The following is a 14,261-nucleotide window of genomic DNA, read 5'->3' on the forward strand; positions in this document are numbered from 1 at the left end:
CTTTCCTGTTCTACTCACCTCCCCTGTCAAAAAGAAACAGTATAGTAATAAAGGACAATACTTTTGATGTCATGAGCAATTTACCACTGCATACCTTACAGAACTTCAGAAGGCTGATGTTTATTGCTTTCTGCTGCTTGTGTTTCTTCTCAGCTTGCCTGAATAAGAGACTATGACAAAAATCTACCTATAATTAAGCAAAATCTTCAAGCTACACATTGCTTGAATTTAAAAGGAAGCAATACCTTTATCACTGTCATGCACTGAGTCAAAATCTGTTTGGGTACAGCTCTGAATTGTAAAGTTGGTTTTAAAATCAGGATCAGTTTTTAGGTAGTATGAGGTTCTTTTTATAGGGTATCATCACAATTCCTATTATAGGGGATGGAATCAAGCTTTATAAAAGCAACATAGTACTGTTGTCCTACAGTAGGGTGACAGGCCTTAAGGATAAGCAAAGCCACCATTTTACAATGATTTTACTAAGTTTTTTCATGCTGTTTCTCATGACATTCAGGAGAAATGACCTATACAGATGTGACCGAATACTTTGATATGTTGAGCAAAGATTTTGGTACATTATTGCATACAGACTTTAATATTTCTTGGACTTATGTGGACTGGAAAGACACTGTGATGACAGATGAGATGTCCCCAATATACTTGCGTGGTCCTCCTCATTGCAGCATCCAGAATTTTAATCAGCAAAATGATTAAGCAATGATATTCTGTTGATTTCAATGGGAGTTAAATGTCTAACCAGGAATTAGTCAGAGCCTCTGTATTTGACTGCATACTTCAGTTCCATTCAACCAGGAAGCAGAGCAGTCTCTTGAGACCTGGTTTCCAGACAAAAGGAGTTCAGACAGAAATTGGAGCTTCCAGTCGCTTATTGAGCTCCCTCCATCCTCTATATTTTCTCTCCTTGCTTAAGCAATATGAGCTGCATCTCTCACTTGCATGGCCAAAGGGTGTGTCTGCAGTCAGCTTTGATTAATGTGACTTTCAAACAGGACATTGCTGGAGGAGTTGAACAAATAAACTGGACTTCACAAAGCAATCAGATTTAACTATCACTGTGATACGTGCTCCTTCAAACTTGCTAACTCACTCTGTAACACAGCAGTTCACACGGTGACCAAAAAAAGCTAAAAATCTTTCCAATTATGAATTCTTTACTATTTTTATTATTATTAAAATGTTACATATTTCATAGTAAGAGCTACTGACCCTATGGTAAAACAGCTTCAATTTCCATAGATAAACTTTCTAAAAATTTAAAATTCTACTTCAGGGTTTTAGAGTCCTAAGAGCAGCCTCTGCTGATGCATGAGGAAATTGTTTCTCTATTTTCCTAGTAGAGGTAACCATTCTCATTGCATATCCATAAGAAGTTTGCAAGAACTGTTCAAGTTGGTGTTTGTAGGGCATTTGGGAAAAGATACAAGCCCTCAGAGATTATAAATTTATAGTAACTGTATCAGTGTTAAAAATACTGTATAGCACAAACAATGTAGCTATGCCTATAAAGACCTTATGGTCCAACAACAGCCTTGTGGTACTCTACAAAAATTTCTCAAAATGTCCCTTTCCCTCCATCATAAATTTGAATACTGGCCTATCACTTGAACTGTATCTCGTTTTTGTAATGACACCTTTTAGCTTAACTAGCTCACTGGCCCAGGCCGGCAGAACCCAGGCTGTGTTTGAAGTGGTTTGAGGGTTAATGCTGTTCCTGTACTTGTCTCTGCCTGGATCACATGGAGCTACCGTGTTCGGTTTTGACCCCCCAGTACAAGGACCTTGACATGCTGGAGGGAGTCCATCAGAGGAGATCATCGGGATGGAGCCAGGCTCTGCGCTGCGGTATGTGGTGTGAGAACAAGGGACAACGGGTAAAAGCTAAAGCAGGAGAGGGGCTCAAACTGGACATGCGGAGCAGCGTTTTCCCCGTGCGGCCCTTGGGCCAGAGGCACAGCCTGGCAGGTGGGCACAGCCTGGCAGGTGGGCACAGACTGGCAGGTGGGCACAGACTGGCAGGTGGGCTCTGCAGGCCGCCCCCCGGCTGGACAAAGCGCTGGGACAGCAGTTCAGGTCCCCGTCCGGATCCACGTCCTGCCGGGCCAGCGCATCCTCGCCGCTCGGGTCCCCCCAGCGGCATCCCGGCCCCGGGGACCGCGTGGCGTCAGCGCTGCCTGCAGCCAACCAGCGCACGCGGCGCGAGCCGGGTCCCGCCCCCTCCACGCGCGCTCTCAGGCTATAAAAGCCGTGGGACGGCGGCGGGCGCGGGAGCGGCGTGTGGAGTGGCGAGCGGAGCGGACGGGACGGGGCGGCGGGGCCGGCTTCACCTCCCCTGTCAGCGCGGCGTCGCCTCGGCCCTCGTCCCGGCGTCCCCTCCGAGCCGTCACCAGCCGGGATGTTGCCTGTGGTGGCCGGGCTCCTGCTCGCCGTAGCCGCTGGCGCCCGGGGCTCGGCGTCGGGCACCCAGGAGAGCCCACCCGGTAGTCGGTTCGTGTGCACCTCGCTGCCGCTGGAGGCGACCAGCGCGGGCTGCCCGCTGCCCCCGGTGCCCATGCAGGGTGGCGCGCTGTCCCCCGAGGAGGAGCTGAAAGCCACGGTCCTGCAGCTGCGGGAGACCGTCCTGCAGCAGAAGGAGACCATCGGAAGCCAGCGGGAGGCCATCCGGGAGCTTACCGGCAAGCTGAGCCGGTGCGAGAGCGCCGACGGCAAGTCCGCTACGGGGACGTGGAGGAGCGAGCTGGGGAAGGGCAAGGACACGATGGGCGACCTGCCGCGGGACCCGGCTCAGGTCATCGACCAGCTGAGCCGCACAATGCAGACCCTGAAGGACCGGCTGGAGAGCCTAGAGGTAGGGCCGGGGAGGGACACACCTGCCCACCGCATAGGGACATGGAACGAGTTAGGTATGGCTTTGGGTAGCTGATGGGCACAGCTACTGTCCTTAATCGGGATAGAGCTAAATCCCAACTGGCCAAGCTCTGGGAACAAGTTGCATGGTTGGCCTTGTCTTGTTTCTTGACTGTGTATCTGCTTGCTTCAGTGGTTAAAATTCCCAAAGGGCCCCTCTGTAGCTGTGTTCTCCCACTGTGTGGGGTGGGATTATGGTTTTCCTCCTTGTCACCAGCTTAGTTTCTGTATTAGTATGTCTAAATCTCTCTTTCTGGGAATGTGACTTCATGGGGTTTGAGCTATACAGCTGACGTCTTGGGCAGAAAGACCTTAGCATATGGTGCTGAACAAACCAGTGGTGATGAGGAGATTGTGTTGGGCAGATTGTGAAGATCAGATGATGTATTTAGAGCTGACATAGAATAAAAGCAACCTAATTCTCATTGTGTTTGGATAGAAGGGGTGTTTGGTCCAAGCCTACCAATAAGTGATTTCCACAAGCCTTTGGACAGTGCCTGTAGTTGAGTGGAACTCATGGAAATATTTTATAGGAAGTATTCCCACAGGAATCTTGCTAGATGTTGTTTTGCTTTCCACACTCTCAGTCGTATGAGGACATGTGTGTCCTCATGCTGCCCTCCAAGCAGTTGGCAATGATGTGAGGATGGCAGGTAACTTCCTAAAGGTTGTTCTGTGAGGTCTGAACACTCTGGGCTGTCTTTCAAGTACAATTTTGAGCAATCTGGTAGTGTGACACCCCTTTATTACTGTTGCTGTCTTTGTGAGGCATCTTTGGTTTAGGGCTGTAGAAGAGCAACTCTACTAGAATAATACGGTGGTTTTTTAAAGACACCAGTGTTATCTGAGAGAGTGAGGGGTGGGTTTTGTTTCTTTGGGGTTTTGAGGGTTGGTGGTTTTTTTGAGTGGCTAAAACTTACAGCTGACCTAAAGAGCATCTGATTTCCTTATTCTGCAAATCAAAACTGAGAAAACTTTCATTTGGTAGATTTGCTTTTGAAGTAGCCTAAATTCTTATTTAAAAAGAAATAATAGTTCTTTTCTGTTAACGTAGGCCGCCAGTGTCACTTCCAGTAAGTAAACCAAAAATTGTGTAATGTGCCACATGTACATACTAATGGGAGTGCATTAGACTTGGTTCCCTACATTAATTTTTACTGAACTTAAATGTATGAAGACTCCTTTGTATGAAACCCTGAAAATCTCTAACAAAAGTGCCCTTTTGTTTCAGGACCTGTTTAGCTACACTGCTGATAAAAGCACTGAATGTTACAAGTGATGGAAAGCAATGCCTCTTTTGTACTTGCTGGAGAACTCTGAGATCTTGCTTTCTCCCCTTTGAATCAAGAGCATGTCTTTATTTCACAGTTTCTGGTTTAGAAATGGCAATTTTTTTGTTTGTTTTTTTTTTTCCTTCTTATTTCCACTAAAGCACCAGCTCCGAGCCAATGTGTCCTACGCAGCACTGCCTAATGACCTTCGCGAGATGCTTCAGCGAAGGCTGGGAGACCTGGAACGCCAACTCCTGAGCAAAGTGGCTGAGCTTGAGGATGAAAAGTCTTTGCTTCATAATGAGACGTCAGCCCATCGGCAGAAGACTGAGACAGCCTTGAATGCACTGCTAGAAAGAGTGTCTGAATTAGAAAAAGGTAATCTGTCCAGAATCTAAAAGCTTCCCTGTGCTGATTAATTTTGTTTATTCCTTCTACCACATTAGTCTAAATGTGGGCTTTGAGGGCAAGACAGTTAAGGTGCTGGACTAAATAGTAGGTGACAGTGCAAATACTTGGATTCCCTTTTCCTTTTGTCACAGGCTTCCTGCCTGAGAGACCTCTGCATGGCTTTAGCTTTCTGTCTCTTAATTTGGCATATGTAGGTGGTTAGGATGAAGCTCTTTACTGTTTGTGGGACAGAAGGCTCTATAAGGAGGCAAATGGAAATAGGAAGAAAGTATGACATTGGTGTCAGGTAAAGACCTAAATAATGTCAAGTCCATATCTAAGTAGAGATGCCTTTATTTGGACTGAAAATCATATGGGCAAAAGTTAATTAGCATAGCTGCCTTTGATGTAACAAATGGCATTTTATACCAGAACCATTTCCTGCTGCTTTGGAAGTATTACTGTTGGTCTTTCCTTTCATTGCTGGTTATAACTTTGGATAACTGCAGATATTTGAACTGTCATAGCCCAAGTGTATAGCCTTCAGAGTTTACAGTAGATTACACATAGTACCACTGGGGGATGCTCTCTTAATCCCAGTCATTGATTCAGATACTTAGATTAATTGTTACAGAGATCTCTATGCTTGAGTAGAGTCTGTTTATTTGAATTACAAATGCGCATGGAAGTGAGCTAAAGAACAGAGCTATCTCTCTGTCTTGACTATATATTTCTACAGACTGTAGGACTGGTGTACCAGTAAATATCACTGCCCAATCTTTAAATTATTTTTCCAAGGTGAATAGTCTCTCTGCTTAAAAGCAGCTTAATGGGCATGCTTTCTCAGTGGTGCAAACATAAGTATCACGAATTTTAAAATGCAGCCTAATGGATCCATTTGTGTAATATTGTGTCCATTTTTTTCATTTACAAAGTGTGAAGGAGGGGAAAAGAGGAAGAAGAGCCCTTCCTTTGGCTCTGTCAAAGTATTTCCTGAGAGCCAAGATAAAACCTAAACCACAAATAAAGATCTGGAGAATTCATGGCATGTTGATGTCTTATGTGGCAAGTATTGCTAGTCCTTGTCTCTGAAAGATGTGACTCATATCGGCAAGTCCTCAGAAGGAGACAGGGAGGGGTGGGAGAACAAGAATGTGTAATCTATGTTAAAAATAGCTTGTTCCCACCTTTATTTTTCGTGTGGGGAGAGTGGGCTGTCTTAAGTCTTGAGGGAAGAGAAGAACTTGGGCCAGGAACCAAGACACAGGCTTTTAGTTGTGTAATTTGCTCTCTTTCAGCGTGATTTAGCTGCTCTGTTCGTTTGAGTTCTCTGTCAAATCAAAGTGAGGGTAATAATGATGTAAGAACTTACTGATTTTGTAGGTTAAATGCAGATAATATTTGAAGTGATCTGACCTATTTTGAAAAAAGTATTTCTATTGTGCTTTTATTTTACATGTCAGATTGTTTCACATTTCTTCCTGACAACTAACTGGAGTGTCATAAGCTCTCCATTGTTTTAAGACCAAATAAATGGAGGAAAAAGCTAACTTTATAAGGTGATGCTCTGAACTTTGGGGTTTGGTAGTTGAGGCAGCTGTTGTTAGTTAACAGTGGGGCAGAAGAGTTTGAAGTTTGTACAGTTATTGTAATTCCCAAAGTCTCTCGTAATTCCTTCACTAGTTGTCTCCATTGGCAGCGGTAAATGATGTATTAAAAAGCAGGACTTTGCGGAGAAATAATCCTGTAACTAATAGTGCCTGGACTTAAATGTGATTTCTAGCTTTGCTGGAGACATGAACAGGTCACTTCTTATGTCAAAACCTGTTTTCTCCATCTCAAAGGGAATAACTATTTCTTGCTTATCTTGTCCAAAAATTCACCTTATATAGCAAAAGGATTGTCTTATCCTGTGCATGTGTGCATTGCTCTGGAGGATCTTGTTATCATTTGGAGTTGTGGATGTTTTCAAGTCATGAGAACAAAATGAAAAATACAAAAATGATGAATATTGTTTGTTCTTTTCCAACCCATTATTGCTTCCTTAAGTTCTGTCTGAGTGACTAATACTCTTAATGGGATATGTTTCTTTTATGGATGTAAGATTGGTTGTACCAGCCTAGTGGAGGTTGCTTAACATTAGTCTTAAGATCCTGGGGTTCTTTTGCCTAGAGTTTAGAATATCTCAGTTTCTGGTCTGTATGTTCCTAAAGACAGATGTAGCATCAGATAAGCTTTCCACCCCCTCATTCTGTGAAAAATGCAGTCAAAACACTTTAGTTGCTTCTGAGAATGGGAACTGAGAGAATGCCAACGGTTTAAAAATTACATATGGGGATTGTGGCAACCTTTTGTGACAACAGCTCTTCATTTGGATTGGAGCATGAATTTCTGTGAGGGGATTGAATTCATTTCAGGAATGGGAGTAAATGAAGTGAGTGGGACTTAGAAGAACAGGTTGCTAAAAAGTTGAGGGTGACACTATACTACAGAACTGTGGGGTTTTATTTTGTGGCACAGTGTGGGATTTCTCTTAATATTTAATTCTGGAAAATTACTTGAAGCAACTACTTCAGAAGTATACATGAACTATATAATACAGAGTATTGCAGGTTTAGAAAGCCTTGGTCTTAAGGGTTCTCAGTTTCATAAACGTCTCTAGGACATCTCACTTTTACCACATTTTATTAGAAAAAGCTAACTAAGAATTTCTGCTTTTATATTGAAATTAATGTCTAATGTTTTCATAGTTTCTAAGTTCATATTGCATTTTTTAATTCAGGTAATTTTGAACTTCAGCTGTATGTTTTTGTTAGATCTTCTCCTGATTTGTCTGTGGGACAGAAATTGGTTCTGCTGAATTTGACTTTGCTCTCTGGACTATGGCAGCTTTTTCTTGTTTCAGATTGGCCACCCAAAATGGGAGCATTAACCTGTTTCTCAGCCTGCTATCTGTAAAATGGAGATGCTGCTGCTAACTCCCTGTGTAGCAGGAGTAGGAAACGAAATACTGGTTTTGAAGCACTGTGATGCTTTAATAATGAGCATACCAGAGAATCCATGTTTAGTAACAGTACATATCTCTTAAAGCAGTTAGAATTGTTTGAAATAGGCAGGCCTCTAGCCATGAACTAAGCAATGAAGAAAGAAAATATTTAACAGATTCTTGTTAGTTGTCTGCCATCTATTCTTTTGCTCTAAATGAGCAGGAAGAATAAATAATTAGCACAATGCGTTGCATCTAGCTGTGTTTTTCTGTGCTGCAAAATCAGCATTCAGTAATACTACTTCAATATAATTTTCTTGTGTACCTCTCTAAAGTGATTGAAATTCCAAAGATTCTCATTATTAATTACATCATTTCTTAGCCTGAATTACAAATACATTGTTTTGCTTAATGTTAAAGGTTTTTCTTCCTCAATGTAATTCTAGGTAACAGTGCATTTAAGTCACCTGATGAATTCAAAGTCTCCCTTCCTCTTCGCACTAACTACTTATATGGGAAGATCAAGAAGACTCTGCCAGAGCTTTATGCATTTACTGTATGCTTGTGGTTGAGATCAAGTGCATCTCCTGGAATTGGCACTCCATTCTCATATGCTGTTCCTGGGCAGGCTAATGAAATTGTCCTTATAGAGTGGGGGAATAATCCAATTGAACTGCTAATCAATGATAAGGTGAGAATTGATTAACTCTTCTTTATTGTCTGTGTAATCAGAATAAAGTCCACCCCCTTGATACCTCTCTAGTAACTTTCATTCTCTGAGAGAAGCCAGTTCTGGGCCTTTGAAATGGTAATGTTGTTGTCCATCTGTTTAAGTTCATAAAGGTACTTGAAGCAAAGTTGAACGGTACATGTATTTGTGTGCTTAGACAAAGTGATGAGACATCTAGATGTGCATGCACTTATACATGTCCTCTGAATTTACAAGCCCATCTTGTTTCTTGTTTTATGACGCAAAAGCAATATTTGATGCCTCACTACTGCAAAACCTGTGATATCTAAGCCAGTTGCAGTATTTCTATCTTTCTAATCCTAGAAGTTCAGATATGTTAAGAGGAATCTTGCTGAAGATGTAAAGCAAAAGGCATGTAGTTGTGCCTGGGGTTTTATGCTTAGTGACTGAACATCTGTTTAAATACAATTTTTTCAGGCTTTAATTACAAAAAGCACAGTTGTCTCACACTGTTTCATACCACTGATGGTTTCTGACAAGATTCAGAATAAGGCTTGAGGAAAGCAAGACCTATTGAAACTTGGCATTAAAACAAATCACTTTCTCCCCACCCTCAGTTGGGTTCCCTAGTAACTCGCTTCTCTCTGAGGGATCAGGTGTTTACAGATCTACAGCTCAGGGTGGTTCAGTCATGTGGCTAGTTAAGCACTTTTAACAGCCTTATCATCCTCCAAAATCAATAAAAGTGAAAAGCCAATTATTTCTAATGGGTTGTGGCAAAGGAGGAAACCTCAGGTTGCTTATCTTTAGCAATAACTTACTTTCTTCAGTATTTTGTCAGTACCATTAATGTTCTGTGAGGCTTTTCTTCTCCCATGTCACTGCCGCTCCACACCCCACTGCATTTGTGTCTTTATGTTGCCTTGAATAAGTTTTCAGGTCCAATTCCTAAAGGAGCATAGTTCCCCCTTATTTGGGGTCCTATATAACATTTCCCATAAGTCTTACTGGAAGCAAGCAGATTCATTTGTCAGAGTTGTTACTGCAAATGGTGCTGGCAAACCCCAGATTTTAAGAGAAACTTTACATGAGCACTGGATGTAAAGAAAGGACTAATCACAGATTTAAACAACAGATGCCACATTAATATACAGGTTCAGTGGGTAGTAGTAGCTTAGACTCTGGTATTTGTGTCACTTGATTCTAGATGAAACAAAGGCTCACCTCTAGAATAAAAAGTATGGCTGTGTTTCTGAATACAGGAGAGTTGGAACAAAGTAGAAAGATGGGGACTAACTTCTGCCTGTGAAGTTTTTGCTTCTGAGGACAGAGTAAATACTGTCTCTTTCTAACTGGTGTGCTTGAGCTGGTAGGCTTGGCTTGCAACATGCATTGTTCTTTGGGTTTTTGTAGGTTGCCCAGCTCCCTCTCTTCATTAGTGATGGGAAATGGCACCATGTCTGTATAACATGGACAACCAGAGACGGAATGTGGGAGGCTTTTCAAGATGGTGAGAAGCTTGGGACTGGGGAGAATCTTGCTCCTTGGCACCCAATTAAACCTGGAGGTGTCCTGATCCTGGGTCAGGAACAGGTGAGTGAATGACAGTGTATTCCAGGGTTTAAAAAAATAAACTCAGAACTCCCCAAACAGCAGCAGTGAGGAAAATTTTGTTAAACACTTGGTCCTGTTGGAAAAGACCTTTAAGATCATAAAGTCCAACCTTTACCCAGCAATGCCACTTCCACCACTAAACCATGTAACTGAGGGCCTCATCTACACAGTCTTTGAGCACTTTGAGGAATGGTGATTCCACCAGTTCTCTGGGCAGCCTGTTCCAATGCTTGGCAACCCTCTTGGTGAAGAAATATTTCCTAATATCTAATCTAAGCCTCCCCTGGCACAGCTTGAGGCTGTTACCTTTTGTCCTATCACTTGTTACTTGGGAGAAGAGACTGATGCCCACCTCATTACTACCTCCTTTCAGGTAGCTGTAGAGAGTGATAAGGTCCCCCTGAGCCTTCTCTTCTCGAGGCTAAAGCTCCCCAGTTCCCTCAGCCACTCCTCATAAGACTTGTGCTCCAGACCCTTCACCAGGTTTGTTGCCCTTCTCTGGACCCTCTCCAGCAACTCAGTATCTCTCTTCTAGTGGTAGCAGATGCTCCAGCTTACTGTTAAGTGGCTGGCAGGCTTTCTGTAACTCATGCTATTTGTCTGTACTATGCTTGGTTCTGTCCTATGCTAGCAGTTTCATGTGAGTGTGATCACACAAAATGTGTGATTTTTGTCCTTGAGCAGTGGATGGAGCAAATGTTTTTAGGCATATGCAGTAGCAGTCTGAGTTAGTCATTTGGTACAACCAGAAGAAGCCTATGTATTTGTAAGTAAAGACTGCATCTTGGGGACCCTGCAGACAATTGGTCAAGGGCTGTGGTTACAGTTTAATCCTTAGCCATAAAGCTTTTGCAGTGATCTTGCATATCTGTGCAGTTCTTGCTGAAGTTGTCCTGTGCCAACCTTGCAAAATGGCTCCTAAATTAGCCTCAATATTTAAAGCTGTCTTCCTGCTTTACTGCTTGGGGGCAGGGTTAGTTATATGTGCTTTGTGTGATGGTATGCACAAAGCACTGTTTGCTTTGAATTGTTTTGACAAATTTCACATTGAAGCTTTTAAATGTTCCTCAGAATATCTTGTTCAAAGTAGTCCTTTTAGAACCTTGAAGTTGTTTGTGACCTGGCTCTGCACTCGTTCTAGCAGTGTGGCTTGGGGGGAGGGTCTTCAAGTTGTGAAGAAGAAAATGCTGAAATAATCATCTAATCATAACTCTTGTGTGCCCAAAGGACACGGTAGGAGGAAGATTTGATGCAACTCAAGCCTTCGTTGGAGAGATGAGCCAGTTCAATATATGGGACAGGGTCTTAAAAACTGAAGACATCATGAATATTGCTAACTGCTCTACCAACATGCCTGGCAACATCATACCCTGGGTTGATAACAACGTTGATGTGTTTGGAGGTGCTACTAAATGGCCTGTGGAGACATGTGAAGAGCGTCTGCTAGATTTATAGCTGCAATTATTTCCCATTCAAGTGCCCCCTTTAGTAGGACAATCTTCTGTGCAATCTAAAGCACTTATTTTTCTCTCTGTCCTTCCCCAGTCTTAATTCCTCAAAAGAGTAAAAAAAAATTGAGTAAACTGCCTCAGTGCAAAGATAGCTGCTAGTTGGGGGCATTGAGCCTTACACTGAAAGAAGCACTTCTTGGCTAGCACAGCCCGTGTTTTTTTTTATGGCCTGATCCAAAAATATGCTTTGGCCTGCAGCAGCCTTTTGGTCAGGCCTGAGTTTAGTACATCAGCTCTTCTGGCAGGGAGGGAAACAGCCATGCACACGTTAACTACAGTACTCCCTTTGATCATATGCAGTGCTGGCAAAGCGTTGAGATGAACACGCTACATGTGAATCCTCCCTTCCAGTCTATTGTCTCCCTTTTGAACGGAAGCCATTCTTTTTTAGCCCTTTTTAAAGAAATCACTTCATCCTTACACTACAGTGGTTATGGTGCAACTATGGGTAGAGCTGAACAGCCACTGTCTGAGTGCAAGGGTCTTGCTTTTTAATTTGCAGATTAGAAATCCTTGTTTTATGATAAGGAGGCAATGTAATGTATCTGAGATATGCTATTCTAGCTCAGTTTAAAGAGAGGTCTGTGTAATCAGCATAGCCCCACTGAAACAGAGATGCTTCAGGTAAGGTTCTGTCCCAAAGCCTGTCTTTTGCTAGCCAGGATCCCAGCACAGATGGATGGATGAAAGACTATTTTCTGTAGGATGAATGTACTGAATTTGTAGTGACCTGGCCTGTAAACTTTTCTCTATTGTTTCTCTTGCTTTAGTCAATGTCTTTATTTTTTTAAATATACAAGCTGTGACTAAGTGAATTTCTATTTTGGGTTGCTTTGAAAGGCCTTTCTATGAGCAAGTGCCAAAGTTCAGTTCCTGCTTGCTGAGAATTGCTATATATTTTTCCAGCATAAGTCTTCTGCACTGTTTTCTATGTTATTATAATGGTCTTATGTAATATGAAAATGTGCTGGTTTTTTCAATTCTTGTTGATTGTCTCTTCTGTAAGCACTGGGCTGACTACTATATTTTTTTATCACTTTCTCTGAATATTTTGCAGTGTTGCTGTTTCCTTGGCATTGATGTGACTACTTGGTTTGTGGCTCGCGGATAGCAAATGCACTGTAATGGGAAAGAGTTATTACTTTTGTTATTTAAAAGAAAAAGGATTTAAAGGGGGGGAATTTATAAAGCTAAATATCATATTTATTTTTCATATGTTTGAATTGTAAGAATAATATGGTGACAGTCCCATTTGTAGGGTAAAGTTACATATTTCCATTAATATGTAGTATGCTGTTATTAAAAGAAAATTCTTATAATGAACTTTTAATTAAAATGCACTCTAAAATGAGTCTTTTAATTCCTTTAAAGTCACACCAGACACTGAATATTCTGTTTCATAGGTGGTATCAGTTTAGCTACTGTCTCTCTGCTCTAGTTGAAGTACAGTCTTATAAGAAGTTGTCTTTATTCCCCAAATGTCTTAAATCACAATCTTCAACTAAAAGGCGCTTAGGTCTGCATGTAACCTTAACTGGGGAGAGTTTTTCCACATATGGATGCAAAGTGTTTGAATCTCAGGTTGAGATCTGCTTTTTACCTCTACATCTGTGTTGTGGCCTGGGATACAGTGGTTTCATGGGAGTGGGATGGGATGCAGAGCCCATGTACATACCCATTTTTATAGTTGGGATAAATTGAATCCTCCTGGGTGAAGGATGAGTTGTAAGCAACATAAATGTCCCAAACCAGTGTGTAAAACTGTTCCAGCACAGAGATGACTTGTTGAAATGTGATAGCAGAGGCATTACGGTGGTGTAAGTTGTTCAGTGTCCATGGGGTCTGACAGTAAACCAACTGCTCTGCTTGGTAAACTAACAGTGTGATAGTGCTTTCTGTAAGAGAACAACCAGCTGGGCAGAAATGCTTGTCCTCTTCTGACATCCTCTGGCCACGGAGAATTTGAGCTTCCTATGAAGCATCACGCAACTTGATTTCAGACATGTTTTTTCTGGTTGCCTTAAACCAAACACCACCACCCTGGCCCATAACGGTACTCTTCATGCCCTAAGGAAAAAAAACACATCAATATCCAAAGAATCCGTGTCTTAAACTGAGAGCGTAGAATTCTCATGTCATGGGTTAGATCCTAGCAGAGGCATCAGCCCTGCAGTCAATTCACCTTTCTTCATCAGCTTTTTCCAAAATACACTGGAGGAACTCAAGTCTGGAGTTGTCTGTGCTAAGGTCTCCCCTTTCAGCTCTTGCATGTTTTGCTCTATTGTTAAAAGGTGCAATGGTGAAATTGTCTTGGACACTTCTCTGTGTGGGTAGAAGCCTGTGTGTGGCAGTGGCCTCTTGTTTTAAACGCTGCCTGGGTGTTTGGATTAATTTGGTGGTGAGGGAAGCAAAAGGCTTTTTACGCTTCCTTTGGCTGTGTAGAGTTATTTGACCACAGTCCCAATGTTAGGTCTGTCTTTAGCACTGCCTTTAACAATAAACACCTGAGTGAGAAGCCCCACCTGCATGGGGAGGTGATTGGGGTGGGGGCTGTACTTGTTGGTTTTGAGCAGAGGGAGAGCACCTGGTTTAGGGGCTGTTGTTAGGCTGATGTTGCTGAGTGTCTGCTTGCTTCCTTCCTTGGGCTTTGCTGGGTTGTGTGAAGGAGCAATGGAGCTTCTCTTCATAGTGGAAAGCAGTGCAAAAAGTTGGGGTTTTTCTAAGGTATGTCAAGGTGCTCAGGTGTTTGGGGACATCCATCCTGTCGCAACCTGGCTGGAGCAGAGGTGGATCTTTTCATCTAAAGGTAAGCAACCTAGTCCTCTGGATGTGGGTTTGTTTGTTTTTTTCACTGGTTATGTAACCAAGAC

At 42.5% G+C, this 14,261-nt stretch overlaps 1 protein-coding gene across 1 annotated transcript; it reads left to right on the forward strand.

Moving 5' to 3' along the window:
- The first annotated feature begins 2,376 nt into the window (after positions 1 to 2,376).
- On the forward strand, positions 2,377 to 12,742 carry NPTX2 (neuronal pentraxin 2). The gene is made up of 5 exons (XM_061473222.1): positions 2,377 to 2,869; positions 4,361 to 4,577; positions 8,022 to 8,266; positions 9,680 to 9,859; positions 11,108 to 12,742. The coding sequence occupies exons 1-5, from the start codon at positions 2,417 to 2,419 to the stop codon at positions 11,333 to 11,335; spliced, it is 1,323 nt and encodes a 440-aa protein (XP_061329206.1). The 5' UTR covers positions 2,377 to 2,416; the 3' UTR covers positions 11,336 to 12,742.
- Positions 12,743 to 14,261: the final 1,519 nt, after the last annotated feature.

This window comes from Pezoporus flaviventris, unplaced genomic scaffold, assembly GCF_033815535.1.
Source record: "Pezoporus flaviventris isolate CSIRO_AGI_PZ_B2104156 unplaced genomic scaffold, CSIRO_AGI_Pfla_v1 ptg000078l, whole genome shotgun sequence".
Classification (NCBI taxonomy): domain Eukaryota; kingdom Metazoa; phylum Chordata; class Aves; order Psittaciformes; family Psittacidae; genus Pezoporus; species Pezoporus flaviventris.

Excerpts from the sequence above, each read along its gene's own strand:
- NPTX2 (XM_061473222.1), top strand. The coding sequence starts at position 2,417 with ATGTTGCCTGTGGTGGCCGGGCTCCTGCTCGCCGTAGCCGCTGGCGCC. Across the intron at positions 8,267-9,679 it reads AACTGCTAATCAATGATAAG|GTTGCCCAGCTCCCTCTCTT; the intron begins GTGAGAATTGAT and ends GGGTTTTTGTAG. Across the intron at positions 9,860-11,107 it reads TGATCCTGGGTCAGGAACAG|GACACGGTAGGAGGAAGATT; the intron begins GTGAGTGAATGA and ends GTGTGCCCAAAG.